This window comes from Vigna radiata, chromosome 7 (genome assembly GCF_000741045.1).
Source record: "Vigna radiata var. radiata cultivar VC1973A chromosome 7, Vradiata_ver6, whole genome shotgun sequence".
NCBI classification, from domain to species: Eukaryota; Viridiplantae; Streptophyta; class Magnoliopsida; order Fabales; family Fabaceae; genus Vigna; species Vigna radiata.
Window position 1 is genome coordinate 54,150,395 of NC_028357.1, and position 21,184 is coordinate 54,171,578.

The window sequence follows — 21,184 nt, forward strand, 5'->3', positions numbered from 1 at the left end:
AATATTTTTTCAGAACGCATATTTTAAAATATGGTATTCACATGTTGAGTTTTCAAAATTAATTTTAGGTTTCAATGTGGAAAAGCATTAATATACCTCATTTTATTTTTATTTCTATCTTGAACAAGAAAATAATTTTCTCATAAACATATTAAAATCATTTTATGATCTAATGATAACACAGTGGTTATCATATTTCGAAAATATAATTTATGAAAATATAATGTTTAATGATTATATAAACTAATTTAAAACTGAGCAAGATTATCAACAATTTCTCAAGTGGTCGCGGTGCAGCAAAAAGCAATCATGAAATGAGAAAAAGGATTTATATTTCCTTTAGCATTGACCAACTCCTCCCTCTCAAACCCAACACCTTCACACCAAAAAGGTATGAATATGCCTTTATCACTACTTTTTTACAAGAAATAAAATTACTATCCTTCCACCAATGCTTTTGTATAGAGTAGTATCTTGAAATGCTCTTTAAATTGCAGCCCGCACACCCCAGAAGAATGTACAATCATAAAAATGCAAGCAACCAAAAAAGGCTTGCTGTCACAAATTAATCCACTCTGTTTGCACATGTCATAACAGCTGATTTCATCCTTTCTTTATCCAAAGATGTTTGAACTATCACCTGCCCAAAATTATTCGCTGATCAGGGTTAGACTATATTATACTGTGAATATGTCTATATGAGTTTGCCTTAATCTGCATCTCTAGAACAATCCAGAGAAAAGAAAGAAAAAGAGAGACCAGAAGAAACATATACAGCAAAAACCTTTTTAACGAGAAATTAAAACAAAACCGATATCATTCATTACCTCTTGTACTTTATTTCCCGATCGAGCTAGTAACTTGTATTGATCCTCAAAGATGGATGCCATATAAACCTGGTATAGTATGGGTTTCCATACAGATAAACAACTTGAGTTAGCTAAAAATTATTAAACCGCGTGGAGAACAAACTATTAATAAAAATATAGCTGGTAAAATGATAAACAAGAGGTTTGGGAGAACTAAGCATTTGTCTTGTCTGTATACAAGAATGTCTACCAGCTGCTCAAAAACAAGAACAAGCAATCGCATGACTAAGGAAAATGAAAAAGGGAACTAAATGGGATTTCTTTTTTTCCAGAACGATCTTCTATCTGAATACCAGACGGCATTATTACATTATCAACAAAGAACCTAATAATATAGCCAAAAGAAAATTCTGTCCTCATTGATAATTTGAACCTTTATTGGCCTTCCGAAAACAACATGCAAAATCCATAGTGCAAATTGTAACTTCTGTGGAGTTCTGACAGATCAAATACTGAGCTAAAACTCATTTTAAAGAAAAATAATAAAGAACATTATTCAAAGGTCGAATATATGTATCCATACCTGAAAAGTTGGAGCCAAACCGGGACTTCTGAAAAAACGGCCTTTTGAAACAGACTGGACTCCCTCAATCTTTTGCAATTCTTCAACAAGGGATTCCACTTCAGGCCACTGTCAAAAAATGAGTATAATTTGATGATTAGTCATGTCAAGCCAATAATCCATCTGGACAATAAGACAAACATAATAGACGTATTGAAGTTTCATTGTATGGCAAGCATTATTCTTTCTCTCATGTGACTGAAATGAAATTATTATGCATATAAAACGTAATTGCAAGAACTCAGTCTAGATTTTAAAATCTTGGACATTCACTACAGGCAGCTTGATTGATTGAATTATGTCATAACAGAAAAAGAATAGTAGGATACTTATTATTTGCCAGCAGATATAATCTCTAAGAATGTCTGAATGATTCCTACTACAAGCAAAGCAATATAGGTCATTCTTGTCTTCTATATTCATTATTTTTTTGTCACATTGCTGTGAATGAAGTTCGGACTTAAGTTTTGTCACATGAGGACCAGAGCACAAACAATCGACATAAAGTAAACTTTAAAAACCAACAAGGAGATTTAATATACTATAATATCAACACCTATAAATAGAATTATTTGAAGCCTATTGTTAGCTGCTAAATTACTGACAAATAAAGTCCTAGAGCACCGCAACTATTCAATCAATATAACGGGCATATTTTGGTAATTAAAATGACTTCTACTTTCTCATATGAAGATTACCTCTACATCTGTTTGAGCTGCTTCCAATCTCCCATCTAAGGGATCATGATCCCCAATTATAGCCTCTAAGGAATTGATTAATGGATCAGGCTGTCATAAGAAGAAGACAATGATTTGATAAACAATAAAGTATATAAACACTGTTTGATCTAAGTAGACTTCGTCAAAATAATCTCCATAATTTTCCCCTAATGCAAGGGAGACCTTGTGTAAATAACAAAATAGGTAAAGAAAATTACCGTGACCTCCTTTAATGATAAAAGTATGCGCTCAAGAGAAAAGTTTAATTGGTGAACTTTTGCCTCCAGAACCTGGAACAAAAAGTAAGGTTAAAATAAATACAAAGTAAAACTATAAACGGTTCAAATATCAAGGGTACTGTTATCAACTTCATCTATTAGATATAAAACCACTCATGTAGTTTGTTTGCTAGCAAATTTGGAAAGTTCTGCTCTTAAACAAAGTTAGAAAGAAGGGAGATGATGTTGAGGAAAAATGTTGAAAAAGTTAACATCATCTATATTTAGTTTTTTTTTTTCTTCTAGCTATGTTATTTCTAATAACATTGCATGTTTACATTGTAAGTATAAATACTTATATTTACAACTTGTCATTGTAACAAATGTTCTCTTTTGAGTCGTGTGTGTGTGCATACATAAAGATTATAATCATGAGTTTATCTTTAACAATATATTCAACATCACTACCACCCTCTTTCTCCTTGGCATTACTTGTCAGTCACGTGTAAACCCAACAAGGATTATGCCGGGTTGAGTATGGACAGATCAATCCCTCAATTCAACAAAAAATATCTGTTTGAGTTAGGTTGGATTTCTGCCTTTTTTATTATTAGACCTAATCTACCATTGATAGTGTTGGATTAGATTTGATCAATTGGTGGGATGGGGTGGGTTTGTATTATATCTAGATCCAATCCAGCTCAACCCACCGGTAATCGTATACCACCTGCTAATTAACACTGCAAACAGATACAATACAAATTATGTTTGTACATCCACTAACAACTTACACCGTTGGATAGTTTATTCATGCATCTATATTAAAAGCATTGGAAATAGACTGTAATGTCACGATCACGGAAGAAAAACAGTAAACATGTTGGTGGAGGCACACATCATTATTATTTAGTTGTTGAAAACCATTCCCCACTTTATTAATTTGTCAAATTGTCAAGTAGGAAGGAAAATACCTGACCGATCCTAAAATATGATGCAGGGTTCACAGTGGCATCCCACGATAATTCAGACTGATGAATTAGTGCAGAAACTCCTTCAACCTACAGTAATAAGTCATAATCACATCAATTTTTAGAATTTTTTTACCACCATTATAAACTCTGATTCTATGAAAGGGCAAAAAAGATTATCCAGGTGCTTACTGCTAGGTTCAATAAACAGGCCAAACAAGGCAATTCCACTGGAATAAGTGCTGTAAAGCTAAATATGCTAGTGAAACTGAACTCCAAAATACTAACATAACGACTTTAAATGTTGTATATACCTCAACAAAAATTCCAAAGTAAGCTATTTTCTGGATGCGGCATTTCACTATATCCCCAACTTGAAGTCTAGCCTGTCATAAAAAACATAGAAAAAATCAGAATAACACTTCATTTCATTGAATAAGCAAACATTCTCCATGCTAATTTAAGAATGCTATTCTTACTAAAGCATTTACCATGAGATTTCTCTTTTTCTCAACTAATTCTTCACTCTCTTTCCGCCTTAGAGAGAATATGAGCTTTCTGATTTTTCTGTCTGCCACTAACACATTTGCCTTAAGTTTCTGCAAAACACAAACTATTGATATCTTAAAATTAAGATCAGGCAATATTCAACTTCCGTCTCTTAACATAAAATTTGAGGAACATATTTGGGCAGTGCATGTATGTTTTAAACACCAAACCTGTCCAATAAACGATGATAAGAACCTATTTTTCTCTTGGTCATAAATCCTTAGCAGATCTTCCAATTTCATATCTGGTGAAATTTTATCTTCAACTTTACCATCAATCTCCAGAGATGGAGGAGAATCCGGAGAAAAAATCTTAATATCAGTGTCAAAACTAGTAATAGTGCCTGAGTTTTGCTTGTATATTGATGGATCCAAGCCCTTCTGTTTTAACCAAGTCTCAAAAGCTAAGAACTTCCATTTGGAACTAAGATTACGGTATGGCAGAAATCCTACCAAGGAACCAAAAGAAACCTGTAAAATGGTTTAATTGAGTTATTAAAAAACCAATCTAAGACTAAGAAACTGTTTTTTTATTTAGAAATTAAAGTCCGTCATACTGCTTCCTAAGTACTTACAATGAAACCTTTGGTGTTGCAGCTTACTAGTTCCACATCTCCTCTGTCTCCGGTCTTAATCAAATCTTCTGCCTTGGTCCAATCAGCATCCTCACTTTCCTACAAAATTGAAAAGCACAAAGGTTAACACAAAGTCAGGAAATAAGTAAATAACTCGTATAATCCATAAAATCTGACCTGGAAATCTGACATATCAACAGAATTCCCTAAATTATCATTGCTTGTTTGACCTCCAAGATCAAGGGAAGTGCCCTCTTCAACAAATTTCGAGGTTTGTTCAACATATTGATCTAATCTATATAAAATGCATTCAAGTAATTAACCAAAACTGAAATCATAACCATAAACTTAACCCTTAAACTATTTTGATATACCTTTTTGGCTTTGCCTGTAGTGCAGCATCCACAGGTAACTCCAATCTAGAATCAACTGACTTTACATCTAATGATTCATTTAAATCATTTGGCGCCCAATGTAACTCCAGCTGCTCATGCTGCTCATGCTGCTCCAATTCCTAATCAGTCAAGCAAAAAATTAGTTAAAAACCAGGCTTACATCACAAAAAGTTTATATTGCAAGTAGCAACAAAGGTTACACCTACATCATTTGGTATCATGGCATTCAATTCTCCAAACTCCTCCTCTTCTTTTTCAACGCTTGGTTTGTGAGGCCGCTCCAACAATGTAAAACCCGGCTCTTCATTCAACATATTTAACTCACCATCATTGTTCCCTTGGTCCACATTAGACGAAGGCTCTTCAACCGTATCAGTACTCTTGGCAACCGGTGCTTCAGGCTTCCTCAATAGTGTCATGTCGCTAAACTTCTCCTTAACTTGCTCGTCCCGCATGTTCAGTGACAGATTGGGCCTCATTCTCAACCTTGACGTCAACGTTTCCACATCGCCGTCATCTTTAAACACGGTCGGCTTCCTCAGAATAACATTGGGAACACTACTCTTCCTATCACTCCCCTCCACATTTTCAGTCCGGACAGGTTTCTTTATCTCGAATGCCGGTTTGTTATCATCAGATTTGAACTTGAATCCCTTAACAGGAACAGGACGCACCAAACCAAGGTCATCCAGTTTCCTTGATGACTTCCCTCCCTTAGAGCCCTCAAACGGAACTTCCTCTACTTCCACAACTTTACCACCATTCTTATAAAAGGCTTTCTCAATATCAAGATAAGAAGCATCAGGATTCGCCTTTCTTCCCATTATCTAAACCAACAGGCATAACATGGTGCACGGAACCAAATAGCAAGATTAAACTATAAACATTGTTACGCGCAATAATAATACAAAAATAAATAAAAATTTGAAGAGAAGGATACCTTGGCAAGGGTGAGCTTGGGGTCTTCCCCCATTAACCGACCAAACTTGAGTTCCATAAGGTCGTAACTGTCGAGTTTAGGGGATTGTTTTTCTTCTTCATTTGGAGACCGTGAAGCGAAAACCTTGACTCTCTGCTTCAGAGAAACGGTTCTTGTTGGTGTTCTTGTACGTGACGAAGACCAATGAAGATTGGTGAAGAAGGGTTTACTACCGGTGAGAGGAAGAGAAGCCATTTGATTTTGCTCTGATTTTCAGTTCACAGCGATTGCTGTTACTATTGTTATCATCAGAATTGAGAAGGGTATGAGTAATCGCTTCTTGTCTTCTCACAGTTGGAGAGACTGGAAACTGGGTTTGGATAAACGGCCAAGGAAGTGTAATGAATATAGAGTTATCCCACACACAATAAATAAATAAAATACTACGATATTTTTAAAAAGAAATTAATTTACCCACAATTAACTTTTAAATATTCTTAAATTTGGTATTTTAAACTGAGTCGATATGGAAACAAATTTTTTATATTTTTTTAATAGATGGTGTGATTATAATTTTTATCTTACTATTTTATTTAATTATTCTTATAAATTAAAAATATGATATTTATATTATTTTATTAATATCTTTTGAATTAAATAATTTTTTTTCTTGTTTTACATACATTAGTATTATTTTATATTAATAAAAGAATTTATCTTTCATAATTGGTGAATAATACTAATAAAAAACTTACAAGTTATGATTGTTTTAAGGATGTTTGATGAAAAATAATTGGTTTGGTTAATTAGGTAAAAGTGTAAAAGGTGAGTAGTGTATAGAAGTATAGAAAAAGAGATTGGTATGGTAATTGATCATCAACTGAGATGATAAAAATATATTGATTGGTCTATTCTGGTGTCTGTTTCTTAACACAGAATTAAAGGAAATGACTGCGGCAGGAATATAAAGGCATCTACATGCCCCAAAAAACAGAAGGCTTAACGATTTACAGTCTACACTAACTGTTTGCAAATTTGCCATTATACTTTTGTAATAGCCCTTATGTAGGAATGTTCCCAAATCAGACAAGCCAACAACCCCTTGCATCAACAAAATGCCCAAAATATTCGGGTTTTGGGGTTGTGTTATAGCCAGAAAGATCATAATCATGAAAAGAAACACTTAGCAGCGAAGCCCCCCAAGTTGAACTCATACTTTTTCTACTACTCTTTGTCAGAGTTTGGTTCCTCGTCACCTTGTTCTGCTTCGTTTGTCTCTGTCTCTGCTTTTTCTGTCTCTGCTTTTGTCTCTGTTTCTGTTTCTGCTTCCGACTCTGAGCGATTACCATCAGTCTTCTGATTCTGCGCAGCCGCAGCCTCTTGCTCTTGTAGCATTTCACTTCTCTTCAATGAAGCTTGCTTGGACAGATAACTGTAGCTGCCCTTCTCCTTGAACAACTGAGAGAAGTGTGGCTTGCAGTATAGGTACCCATCAAGAGCAGCATAGGTTGAAGGAGTCAGGAAACACCCTCCGTGAGCGCACCTGAAGCATGATTTGTGGTAAAACTCACCTTCCACTGTCAACTGTTTCACAAAAAGTACCAAACAAATTAAGGGTCACAACTCAGAACTCAGAAGCATGTATAATCCTCACAAAGCACCACTCATCTCTCTTTCAAACCTTTTCCAACGGGTAGACTGTTTTCTTGCATTTGGTGCATTTTTCTTGAGTCCCAGAGAAGAAGGTAGAAATTTTGCTTGGTGTCCTATTCTGTGGTAGATAAAACAATGATGAAAACCATGTAAATTGACACTGTTTGCAGCCATAATAAAATGACCGACTTCAAAATATATATATATATATATATACACACACAGAAAGGATATTGCTTCATAGAATAATACATACCAGCTCGTTTGGTGGCTTTGGAGCTGATTGAAAATAATGAAACAAGATTATGATTAGCCCCAGAATTAGCACAAAAAGGAAAAACCTTTAATGACAAATTTGTGTAGCAGAGTTAAAAATAAAGATTTTACAGGAATTGACTTTCTTGGGGTAGGAGCCAGTCTCCTTGAAAAGCTGCTCATAATGCACCCTGCAGTATAAAATTCCATCTCCGGAGCAGTAGTTGCTTATCTGCAACGAAAAACACCACAAGGTATTAAAACAACAAAGCTTGTGGTTTGAGACAACATGCTACATTTGTTGAATTCTCCATGAAAAAATGCAAAAAGAAACAAGTGAATGTACCGCGAGAAGGCCATTGCAATGGCTGCATCTGAAGCAGTTTTTGTGATAAGAGATCCCATCGGCAGATAAGCTTTCGACGAAGTGAACAACTTTATCGCAAGCCTTGCACTTCTGTTGGGTACCGCTGAAAGCCATTTATTTAATTTTTTTGTGTTTTATTTATTTCTCGCACTAGCTAGTCAGATTATTACCTTGGAAAGAAATGGTGGAAATAAGCTAGCTAGCACGAAAGATGGAAGTGGTGAGGGCTCAGCTTGAAAACCAAAGGAACACAACACCTTTTATCGTTGATGTCCCCTGCGAAATTACCGTAACAAACATCCAATGTGTGGATACCAAACATCTTCTCGTTTTCTAATTCGCTTCTACACAAATTTTCTTTCTAATTATAGAACTCCCTCCACCCATTTCTGGACAACATCACACTTCTATTACAGTAAACTCTATATATATGCTCCCAACGTGTCAGATCCAAAGTTTTTTCAAAAACCAAAACTAATTTCCACGTGGCTCCCACCTTGTCAATATACTGTTGTATATATTCTACATTTAAAATTTTGTTTCGGTAGTTCCCTTTATATAACTTTATCTTTTTTTTAATTTTAAACGTGCAAGATTTTTGTCAAAACAACAGTTTTATTCGTGTATATATTTTTAAATTTCTTATTCTAATTTTTAATTAAAATAGCATCCAAGTATTAATTATATACACTAGCTTTTTGAGTTTGATTAAATTTTAAAAAAGCAAATATGTATACATACTCAGATTTATATTTATAATCTTATTTTCATCTTATAGCATTAATTGGGTGAATCCCTTTTGGAATAAATATTTACAAAATTTTGAAATGAATTTCATTTTAAAATAATGGCTCAAATTGTCCTTAAAGATAACATGATCCCTTGTTCGTGTAACAAGCGAATTGCTGCTCTTATTAGAAAGGAAGAACAAACAAACAGCGAATTTTGAACCTATAACAAGAAAAGGAGAAGATGTTGAGCTTTAACTGCCAAAGCATGGAAGAAATTTCCTGGGAGAATACCCACGAGTTCGAAACTTTGCAGCTTTCTCCTCTATTTCTAGAAATTCTTCTCCCTTGTAAGCTTCTATCATTGCCCTTTTCTCCTCTGCTGTTCGGTGAATTTCAGCAACTTTATTTTGCATCTTCTCCACACACTTCGCCTTGTTTCTGTCCAATTTTTCCTGTCCAATGCAAAAGTTTTCAATACAACATTAACTTCATTCATCGTATAACACAAAAAAACAGTACCTCGATTCTCTTCAAATGTGCCTCCGCTGATGCTTTCTTACTGTTCTCCCACAACACAACAGCATTGTGCCTTTTATATGCTCTGTTTCACATTTTCCACATTAGTCAACCTTTACTTTCTGGAATACACTCTCTTCAACATATCATTTAACCAATTTATTAAAACATAAGTCATGTTTTTTGTTTACCTGTTTTCTGCTTTTGTTTTTTCACTTTCTTCCCAGGCTTTGATTAAAGCAACTCTTTTCTCTGATTCAACCCTTGCAAGCACAGCATCTGAGGAAAAACATAGGTTACTCATCTCAAATGTTTATTTGTTGTTCGATAAATACAAAAAAACAATTAGAAAAGAACCTCTGTCAATTGAATCCTTTGTATCCGATCTAGTAATAGGGGGAACTGCAAACACAATAACATGAAGGTTGAGTAAATAAAGTACAATTCATCCAAACGTGTGGAAAATCATGTATGTATTATTCATTTAATTATGAATCTAGATAATAAAAATTAAAGACTAGATTATTTGAAAAGCAACTCATATTAAAGATTAAGTCATTTTAATCATCAATTAAAAGAATATTTATACTTACTATTGTTTTAGATATACATGATTCAATTTTGGTTTAATTATTTTGTAGATTTCTATTTTTCATAATCGTTTCGAATACATACTTGTATTTTTATTTGATCTCGATTAAGTTCGTGTTTTATAAAATTGATTTCTTGTCGTTAATTGAATTATATTACCTTCAAATTTTGTGTGTGTTAGCTTGTTGACCGTGAATTTTTAATTTTATTTTAAGTTTTAAATAAGTTAAATTTAATAAAAACACAACGTTTTATTTATTGTTTGAAATGAAAATAAAACGTAGACCTGCTGATTAGCACCTCCGGGAGCCGTCGTGACTATCGTCTGAAAACTCTCGCCGGAAAACTGCTTCTCCTGCCAGTACCCACTGGAATGGGGCGCATTAGCAGGTCGAACCTTCCCCGGCATCTTCTGCATGTAATAATCACCTCCCGCAGTGGCATAGCCACCGGTTAAACCATCCTCACTCCTCCTCCGATATTCATTCTCAGCAATCGGCAAACGCTGCATCTCCTGCTGTATTTGTCTCTGAATCAAGATCGAGTTCACACTCGGATCCGATCCAACGACGCGATCAGAAATGGAGATTCCACTGCGAACCTGATACTCCGGCTGCGGCGCGACTGGCTCGGGCGCGTGATCGTGGAACTTGACGGCCGCGAAGGAAGGAGGGAGAGTGGGAGGAACAACGACCTTGTCGAGACCGAAGAGGTAATCAACATTGGAAGGAGTAACGGGAGGGGTTTTGATGGGGTCAGGTTGTAGAGGAATTGGAGCAGAGTTAAGAGCATCAACGAAGCGATCACGATCCAAGGAGAACGAGGAATTATGGTTTGAGGAAAGCGTGAAGAGAAAGAGTCTCATCCTAACAGGTTTGGAGTTAGGGCGATAGAGACGGTAGTACTCGTGCATCATGTGTTCCAGGTCGCCGTCATTGGTGACGGAGATTAGGGGGTCGAGGTCTTCGCCAGGGAGTTGGTACTTGAAGGTGAGATCCTGCGGCGTGGTGTCGCAGAGAGCCGCGAGCTTGGAAAGGAAAGCGGGGAACTTGATGGAGCGGTCGACGGCGAGGATCTTAGTGTCGCCGCCGACGTAGGAGAGTTGGTTGTCATGGGTTCGGGGCTGGATCTTGCCGCCGTAGCTGCACAAGAACTTGGCCTTGTAGTTCTGGTTCAGTTGGTCGTCACAGGGCGACCATACTGTGCCACGTCATTGCGCAGTGAACAAAACACATAAAAATTTTACCATCATCCAGTGTAATTAAGATTTTAATTGAGTCAATTTTAAAAAATATAAATTTAATTAAGATCAAATAAAATACGATAACTTATTTTGTAACAGTTTAATTAAAGTTTCAATTGAGTCAATTTTATAAAAATATTAACTTAATTAAGATCAAATAAAATAAGATGATCTATTTTACGACGATTCCACAAAAATAAAAATTAAACCTAAAATTTTCATTAATAAACACGGAGGAAGGTTAACCTTAACTCATTATTATCCAAATCCTAATGAAAATATCTTAAATGTATTTTGGTATTAAAATTTCATACTATAAATAGTTATCTCTCAACATTATAAATTAAAATACATAAAAGAATAATAATTGCTTAGGTCGATAATAATTGAATTTATCTATTCAGTCTAACCAACAATTATCAACTGAATTGAGTTTTTACATAATATTTAGATTGGAAGAGAATAGAAAATAAGAGAAGGGTAGAGATTTTCATGGAAAAGAAACTTCTTATTTAAAATTTTTTAGGAGAAAAAAAAAATCCGCCCAAAACATTTATCTATTGATCATCCTATTTTCTTCATGTGATAACTGTTAAATATAATTTATATTTTCAAAACATTTTTTAATTTAAACTATATGTTAAAACCACATTTAAATTTCAGAAAATAAAATACATTTGCTATTTTATTTATTTATAAAGTGGTGAAAGATTTAATTCGCGTTTGGTTTCCTTCTTCTATCTTTCCCTTGTTTTAACCAAATTTGATCTTAAAACCTAAAAATAACTCACCTTTCTTTTTGACCTTTTTGGACAAAATCACTAAGAAACTACGAAATCGATTCCATATGTCGAACAAACCTAGAAAGTAGAAACATAGAAAAAAAGAATCAAAGTTTTGTGAGGGAAAAAAATTAAAGGAAAAAAATTGAGTGAAATTGTCTGAGTAAATAGAAAACTTTCACTCTTGAATTAATTAACATTACGATGCATTTTATGTTATATTACATAAAAATATTAGATTTGCCTTCAAATATTAAAAGACCATTTCATCGTTGTATTGTTAGAAGTTCTTATTGATGAGGTATTCAAAGAGCTTCAGAAAGCAATATCAAAATAGAATATTATCTTTATTATTTTCTTGTAAAAACTGTTAGCCTCCTCATTTATATTAAGAAAATTAATTGTTTTTAATTAATTTGTAACCATAATAATATGAAAATAATTATTTCTTTAAATATTTCAGTCGTTAAATAAATAAATAAATCAAGATCTATATTATTAATTCGAAAAGATTAAATACAAAAAACAAAAAATATCCCCTATATATCCATAATGGATAATGATATTTTGACAATATTTTTTTGACAACATTTGAACATTGATTACGTGTCAATCTGTGATTGGTCAAAAATTACTGTACAATTAAGCATTTATTGTAAACGTTTTAAACCTATTAAATATGTGATAATTTGAACATATTCATTCTTAAAACATTCATAATTTGAGAACATGGTTCTCAAATTGTTTTGGGTGAAATTTTTTATTCTCAAACAAATATGAAAGTCTTTTAACATTACCAAGGGTCAATATAAACTATAAATGCATCATATCAAAACAGAGTAATGATTCAAAATATAATTAAACCTAAAATATCAGAATTATCCACATGTGAATTTCAACAAAAGAAATATCACTTTAAAAGTAGCTAGGTTGAGCTTACATAATCCAATTTACATAAAGGTTTCACGTGAATTAATGTTCTATAACATACGAAAATATCTTTCTTAAACTGTAATACACAAAAGATGTTCAATTTCAAAGAAATTATGTTTCTACAATCATAAAACTTTTACTCACTACAACAGACAGAGAATACTTACAGATATATGTTCTTGGTGAATACTTATAGATTATATATATGCATATATATGAGTTTATTTTTTGGTAGTGTGACATACCTAGATCAAGTGGAGAAATGGAACGTTCTTTAACAGTGTTTGAGGTGCCTTCGTTCACTTCTTTTCCAAGTTGCATCCCAGTTTCTTCCATAACCCTCAGACTCAGTATAATAGTAGAGGTTATGGCATGCACTACATATATACGAAACTATAATATATATATATAGCAGCACTCTTTGTTATGGTGTTCAACGAAGATGGCCTCGTTGGTGCATGCAAGAGACATGGGGAAGTTTCAAAGTAGGGTCCACTCAAATATTTTTACTTTTTATAACATCGTTGGTGTTATGTTCCAATCACATATTTTGGTCAGAACCTGAAATGCTTTCGTGGAAGATTTTCCAAAGCATATTGTAATGAAATCTATAGCATATGAGATTATTGAAAAGTTATGGTGAAGTTAGCTGGAATAAACGAACATAATAGTTAATAAACTTAACTCCTTCTGCAAGGTATCTCCTCCCCCAAGTCTAGAATCAAATCGGGATTAATAACCCTTGTATATATTATATGGTGTCAAAAGTTACTATTATAATTATCTGTGTTTACTTTCGAATGAATGATGGTGTTAACCTTGGCTCTTCTGGAAGAGCCAGATGTGAGAATGCCCTTACACACACATATAATTATATATATTCTATTTATATATTTTACTTTCTATAATAACATTACACAAAATGTACTTTGGATGGATTATGTATTGTATAAACTTCTCAGCTTAGGTACGGTCTCACTAATATAAATATATAGTAAATTCGTCGATCGGACAACATGAATCGAACAACAATTAGGATTGATGATGATTAATATAAGTTAAAACATGATCATTACATGTTGAACCGTAATTAGGTTGAAGTTAATCTGAAACTCATTTTGAAAACTATAAATACAGGTTCGAGGTATTGAGATAAGTTAGATGCATTTAATACACATTCATTGTTAAGACGGTTGAATCTTTGCTGATTTTGACATAAAAGTATCTTTTGCAAGTAAACTCCCAGTACGATTGAACAAAGTGAAGGATAAACGGTAACTAGAACAAGTAGTTGGACTAACGAAACTTGGGAGATTTAAAACCTCAACCCCATAAACCGAAACATTTTGGTGCTTACCGTAACCTCAAGGACGAAGAAAACCCAATGATGATCACTGGGAACATGGGCGATATCGTAGTCAAACACTCTTTGGTGTTCAAATTCAAAGTGTTTGGTAATTAGGCCGAATATGAGGCCTTGGTGACTAAGTTATCCCTTACAAGGGATTTGCGTGCTCGACGAGTAAAATGTTGAACATATTCGCAGCTTATGGTCAGGTAGATGATCAAGGAGTTTCAAATCGAAGACGATTTACTCCTTCAGTACTTCCATAAAGCGTCAATGTTGGTAGATGGCTTTGAGAAGGTGGACATTGAGCACATCCCGCGCGAGGAGAACGCCCGAGCAAAGAAGTTATCCAATTTGGAGAGCAGAAGGTAGAAGGGCCAGTTGTCTACCATAATTAGACAAGTCCTAACCAAGCCTAGTGTAGAGTGTGTATCCACCTCAACAACCGGAAGTAAAGACTAGAGGGAGAAGATCAAATTGCTTATGAAGAAGCAAGACATTAGGGAAGTTGTCAGTTTTTCCAAAAGTAAAAAGATTGCTCGGTATGTTTTTATAGGAGAACACCTTTACAAGAGGGACTTCTCCACCCATCTTTTGAAGTGTGTATCTTTCAAAGAAGCAAAGTACGTCGTAAACGAACTCCAAGTGAAGTGTACGGCCTGGGCGAAGAATGTTGAAGGCCCAAGCCCTGTGAGTCGGGTATTACTAGCCAATAATGGATGAAGATTGCAAAGCCTTTGTCTAAAGGTGAAATAGCTGCCAAGAGCACAAAAGTAACGCCAAGATACTACCAACCAAGCTACATAATATAGTCATCCCATGTTTGTTCGTTTAATGGGGAATTTACATCGTAGGTCCCTTCCAAGTCAGTTGCACATAGAAGAAGTTCCTCCTTGTGGCGATAAATTATTTTACCAAGTGAGTGAGGTAGGACCTCGCACAATAATAATGGTGCAACAAGTGCAAAAGTTCATGTGAAAACTTATTTGTTGTTTCGGCCTCCCTCGCATCGTCATTATTGATAATGGTCGGCAGTTCATTGATAAGAAATTAGCTAAGTTTTGCAAAAACTTGGACATTAAGCATGTGACGATTTCATTGGAGCATCAAACGAATGATCAAGCTGAAGCTATCAAAAAGACCATTGTAGCCAAGCTAAAATATCGTCTGGGGGACGTTAAGGGAGCTTGATGAGCTTCCAGAGGTCTTGTGGGATTATCGTTGTTCGTCGCATGGTACCACAGGTGAAACACCATTCAACCTCATGTATGCTTCTAATGCCATGCTATCGGTTGAAGTGGGTGAACATTCTCTTAGGTGGTGACTGGAAGACATGAAGGTCAACAAGGCTGAATTGACAACAAAGTTGGATACCCTAAGAAAGAAGAGAAGTTGCGACCGGGACAAAGGCATACAAATGAGTGATTGCAAGGAGGTATAACACTAAAAAAGTCGAGGAATTTTCATGAAGGAGACTTGGTATGAAGAAAGACACGTGAAACTCGTAAGAAGCCCGCCTATGGAAAACTGATAACAAATTGGGAAGGACCATTCAGAATTGTTGAAGATCTAGAGAATGTGGCATACCGTTTGACACACTCGAACGATACAATCTTTCCTAATACTTTAAACGCCTCCCACCTCAAATTTTATTATAGTTGATATCTCAAAACGTTTTTAGTGAACTCCAACACTCAACCAATCAACAATGAACGTTCTTGATAAAATTTTGTCGTATCTTCAAGATGAGTTTAGAGAACATTCTTCTACTTGACTTCTCTTTACCCTTTTTCCTTAATGATTGGCCAAATCTTCTTCAAAATGCATTTTCATACCACTCTTCACACCTCATATCCTTCATCATCATTTGATTCCGCTTCGAGACGTTCCTCTGCATGAAGTCTCCTTCAAATTGATTGAAGAAGGTTTCCATCACTCAACCTCTCCCATTCTCCCTTCTTATCCTTATGACCGCACCATTACTTGTTTCTGGACCGTCTACATTGATCAAACAATATAATAACTCTCTTATTCCCCGCCATTGTTTCCTAGTTAGTTTTCTATTTAGTTTTAGAAAGTGATGCAATTTTATGTTTTCCAAAGGCAACTTACCAATTTAAGAAATTTCTTTTCAAGTTTAATCATTTTTGTAAATTTCAAATAAGTTGTAAAAGTGATGCATGTCTAATGAATAGTGATAATTAGCAAGAATCGTGAATGAGGTTAGTTTTTCTTTCAAATACTTATTGTGCTTTCAGTTTCACCGTGATGTTCTGAGAACAATCCAATCTTAAACAGTCCAATCTTTCAAATACTTCTCTTGTCTCAGGTATTCTCCTCTACTTTCAAAGGGTTGTTTCTGAATTTGGTTTTGCTTTAGTGTAAGAGCTGCTGGAATTTGAATTTGTATTCATACTTCTTATAAAATCAAGATTGAAGATATACTTGTATATAAATGGTATAAAATAAGATAGAAAATTTATGATTTGGAACCTCGAAGTAGTGATCAAATTTCTTATAGTGATTTTGCAGAATTGAATTTAATAATAGATATTTGGATTAGAAATATCCTTTCAGTATTATATAATGGTGAACAATTTTGATTGGATTGGCATCTTAAATTTCATGATTATGTTATGATGATAAAATGTGAATATTGGAATGCAAAGTTTACGATTAAACAACAATAATTTTATATTAAATTAAGAATGGTGGTTGGGGTTTTGAAACGATGTTAAATCACTTAGTAATAATTTTGTAGAACTGGACGTTGTTTATTATTGATTATTATATTTCCATGGGAAGTCATTGTAGATAAATGGGCACATGTTTAAATATACCATCTGGTAGACACTCATATATGCATGTGTAATTTATGATAATTAGTGTTTAATTGCTAGGTTTGGGAACTAAAAACACTAGGGTAATTGATATTTGGTAATTGAATGGTTTTATACTTAGAATATAATCTCAATGGGATAAATGATATTAATCATGGATTTTAGAACCATGGGATTTTTGTGTTTAATTGGTACAGATTAGTATGCATTTATAGGTTGAGTTTGCATCTGGTTTGGTGAATATTAAGGTCTATTCATGTAATAGTATTATTAATTGGTTAAAGATATGGGTCTGGATGTGAAATATTGAAGTAAATGTCTGACAAATGTTGAGTGTAATCTTATGGGAAATTTAAAATCATAAATATAATTGCATGTGCAGAGTTAAGAGTAAGGAATGATAAATGGCTTGATAAATATTTAGAAAAACCTAACAGTTGGATTAAAAGAATTTCGTACAAAATGTTGTTATTTGTTTTACTTATAAAACTCTGCAGTTAATGTACTTAAATATTTTCTGTTTGCTGTCAAGAAGGCTTGTTCTTAGCTGTTATAAATTGTGTATACCCATTGCTGTTCTAAAATAAAATTCTGTAGAAAGAAATCTGTTGTTTGTAAGAATTTGCTTTCATTGCTGTTGCATTGGCTGTTTTTTCTGGATTTTTTGTTGTCTGTTTCAGCATTTAAATCATTATTGTTTTCTGTATTATTATGGACTCTTTCAGCAGTATTTTCTTTCTGTTTTACACCAATAAACTTTGCTGTTTGGTGTTGTTTTGGGACACTATTATTGCTTTTTGCTGTTTGCTTTGTTTTATTAAAATACTACATCCTATGCTTCGTGTTTGAATTAAAATTATGCAGTATAACACCTTGTGATTTTAATATAAAGTAACAAAAATTTGCTAGACTAGTTTCACTTAAAGGAAAGGTATTCTTTCCTAATGGGTTCATCGGTTGGTACACCTTTTTGTCCTCTTTTATAAAATAATGGTGGCTGAATTAAGCTTAGTGTGTTTCAAACAGTTTGCAATCTGTGTTTGCTGTGTTCTATTTGGGATATTTGCTGTTTTTGGATTGGTGCAGTGTAGGTTGAGTTGATCACTGTGAAGACAGTAGTAGCAATACCTTGACAAGAGCTTGGAGCAGGTTTCAAGAACAGCAGCTAGAAATAACCATTAATTGGGATTGACCCACAAAAACCAAGGTCTCCAAACTAGAAAGTGTGCACGTGAATTTCTGAAGCATAGTCCAGCACCTTGACAAGCAGCAAGTTTGTACATGAAGTCTGCTCAAGATTTGGACCAGAACGTGGCGGGAGCTGTTCTTATTTTTCTTTTCGTAATTGTTTTGTTCATTTTGATTTGTAATAGGCTTGTGTTAGTCTACTGTTAGCTTTAGCTTTAGTTTCGATTTGTGAATTTGTCAAAGGTCTTTTAAAAAGTCTAAGTACTTTGGAAGAAGTTTCGGTGTTCTTTCAAACTTGTGGCAACTTTTCTTGCTTTTTTAAATTTGACCTAGTTTAGAGATGTGAGTATCTTGTTAGCCAAAGATACAAACCTCACCATAGGAATAAAATTTTATATCGATTGTTTGATTTTATGTTTCACGTTTAAGGGTCATTAGAGTCTGAAAGTCCTTGATTGTGTCGTTGACTTAGGCTAAGCCCAAGTGCTTTGTTTAGTCTTTCTTTTATTTTTATATAAACATGTATAAAATGTGTTAGGTATGTGATAAATAGGAGGGATTTTCATCCTTATAAATACATGTGACAGAGACTAATGAATTGACGGTTTGTGAGGCTCATTACATGTGGAATTGTTGGATTACAATATAGGCTTTATATTTAATTTATGAATGACAAATATTTCTTTTGATAATAGTATGACGGTTTGTGGGACTTAATTTGTGTCAAATTGATGGAATAGAATGTGGGCTTTATAATAAATTTATGGATAACAAAAATTGTTTATGAACATAATATGACGATCTTTGAGGCTCATTTCATGTGGAATTGATGGATTAGAATGTGGGTTTTATATTGAATTTATGGATAACAAAAATTTCTTATGAGCATATTATGACCGTATGTGAGATTCATTTCATGTGGAATTGATGGAATACAATGTGGGTTTTATATCGAATTTATATATAAAATAAATTGCTTATGAGCATAATATGATTACCTACGAGGCTAATTTCATGTGGAATTGATGGAATACAATGTGGGCTTTATATTGAATTTTTGGATAACATAAGTTGCTTATGAGCATAATATGATGATCTCTGAGGCTTGTTTCATGTGAAATTGATGGATTATAATGGGGGGTTTTATATTGAATTTATGGATAACTAATATTGTTTATGAGCAGAATATGATGGTTTATGAGGCTCATTTCGTATAGAATTGACGGAATACAATGTGGACTTTATATTGAATTTATTAATAACAAAGATTGCTTTTGAGCATAATATGAAGGTTTCTGAGGCATTTCATGTGGAATTGTTGGATTACAATATGTGTTTTATATTCAATATACGAATAACAAAGATTGCTCTTGAGCATAGTATGATGACATTTAAGGCTTATTCTGTGTGGATTTGATGGATTAGAATGTGGGCTTTATATTGAATTTATGATAATAAAGATTTCTTTTGAGCATAGTATGATGGTATGTGAGACTCGTTTCTTGTGGAATTGTTGGATTACAATGAGATTTATATTGAATTTATGAATAACAAATATTGCTTTTGAGCATAGTATGACAGTTTGTGAAGCTCATTTTGTGTCAAATTGATGAAATACAATATGGGCTTTCTATTGAATTTATGAATAACAAAAATTGCTTATGATAGCATAATATGTGAGACTCATTTCATGTGGAATTGATGGATTAGAATAACTTTATATTGAATTTATGGATAACAAAAATTGCTTATTAGCATATTATGACGATTTGTGAGGCTCATTTTGTGTGGAATTGATGGTTTATAATGTGGGCTTTATATTGAATTTATGGATAACTAATGTTGTTTATGAGCATAATATGAAGGTTTATGAGGCTCATTTGGTATGGAATTGATGAAATACAATGTGTGCTTTATGTTGAATTTATGGATAACTAATGTTGTTTATGAGCATAATATGACAGTTTATGAGGTTCGTTTTGTATGGAATTGATATAATACAATGTATGTTTTATGTTGAATTTATGGATAACAAAGATTGCTTTTGAGCATAGTATGATGGTTTGAGAGATTCATTTTTTGTGGAATTGTTAGATTTCAATATGAGCTTTATATTGGATTTACGAATAACAAATATTGCTTTTGAGCATAATATGACAGGTTGTGGAGCTCATTTTGTAACAAATTGATGGAGTACAATGTGGGCATTATATTGAATTTATGGATAACAAAAATTGCTTATTAGCATAATATGACGATATGTGAGGCTTATTTCATGTGGAATTGATGGATTAGAACATGAGCTTTATATTGAATTTATGAATAACAAAAATTGCTTTTGAGCATAATATGACAATTTGTGAGACTCATTTCATGTAGAATTGATGGATTATAATGTGGGATTTTTATTGAATTTATGGATAACTAATGTTGCTTATGAGCATAATATGACAATTTATGACGCTCATTTCGTATGGAATTGATGGAATACAATGTGGGTTTTATATTGAATTTATCGATAACAAAGATTGTTTTTTAGCATAACATGACGATTTCTAAGGCTCATTTCGTGTGGAATTGATGGATTACAGTGTGTGCTTTATATTGAATACAAAGATAACAAAGATTGCTTTTGAGCATAGTATGATGACATTTGAGTCTCATTTCGTGTGGAATTGATTGATTAGAATGCGGGCTTTATATTGAATTTATGGATAATAAAGATTGCTTTTGAGCATAGTATTATAGTTTGTGAGACTCATTTCTTGTGGAATTGTTGGATTACAATATGAGCTTTATATTAAATTTATGAATAACGAATATTGCTTTTGAGCATACTATGATGGTTTGTGAGGCTCATTTTGTGTCAAATTGATGGAATACAATACGGGCTTTATATTGAATTTATGGATAACAAAGATTACTTTTAAGCATAATATGACGTTTTGTGAAACTCGTTCTTGT

The 21,184-nt window shown here is 33.6% G+C and overlaps 3 protein-coding genes across 4 annotated transcripts; all 3 read right to left on the reverse strand.

Moving 5' to 3' along the window:
- Positions 1-310: 310 nt before the first annotated feature.
- Positions 311-6,158, reverse strand: LOC106769190. 2 transcript variants are annotated; one of them, XM_014654698.2, is made up of 14 exons: positions 5,795-6,158; positions 5,061-5,681; positions 4,834-4,973; positions 4,637-4,754; positions 4,460-4,558; positions 4,056-4,355; positions 3,828-3,935; positions 3,651-3,722; positions 3,340-3,426; positions 2,369-2,440; positions 2,130-2,219; positions 1,393-1,500; positions 828-896; positions 311-640 (listed from the first exon to the last, which is right to left on the reverse strand). In XM_014654698.2, exons 1-14 carry the CDS (start codon positions 6,026-6,028, stop codon positions 566-568), a joined length of 2,193 nt encoding a protein of 730 aa, XP_014510184.1. In that variant the 5' UTR covers positions 6,029-6,158; the 3' UTR covers positions 311-565. The 2 variants fall into 2 exon arrangements, with proteins under 2 accessions (XP_014510184.1, XP_022640057.1); XM_022784336.1 differs by having other exon boundaries at positions 311-657.
- Positions 6,159-6,641: 483 nt separating this feature from the next.
- On the reverse strand, positions 6,642-8,536 carry LOC106767531 (LIM domain-containing protein WLIM2a-like). The gene is made up of 5 exons (XM_014652447.2): positions 8,028-8,536; positions 7,814-7,913; positions 7,683-7,705; positions 7,455-7,544; positions 6,642-7,357 (listed from the first exon to the last, which is right to left on the reverse strand). The coding sequence occupies exons 1-5, from the start codon at positions 8,160-8,162 to the stop codon at positions 6,998-7,000; spliced, it is 708 nt and encodes a 235-aa protein (XP_014507933.1). The 5' UTR covers positions 8,163-8,536; the 3' UTR covers positions 6,642-6,997.
- A 304-nt stretch (positions 8,537-8,840) lies between these two features.
- LOC106767655 lies at positions 8,841-13,180 on the reverse strand. Its single transcript, XM_014652591.2, has 7 exons — positions 13,090-13,180; positions 11,921-11,989; positions 10,187-11,098; positions 9,653-9,697; positions 9,487-9,574; positions 9,299-9,380; positions 8,841-9,231 (listed from the first exon to the last, which is right to left on the reverse strand). The coding sequence occupies exons 1-7, from the start codon at positions 13,178-13,180 to the stop codon at positions 9,031-9,033; spliced, it is 1,488 nt and encodes a 495-aa protein (XP_014508077.2). The 3' UTR covers positions 8,841-9,030.
- Between the last annotated feature and the right edge of the window lie 8,004 nt (positions 13,181-21,184).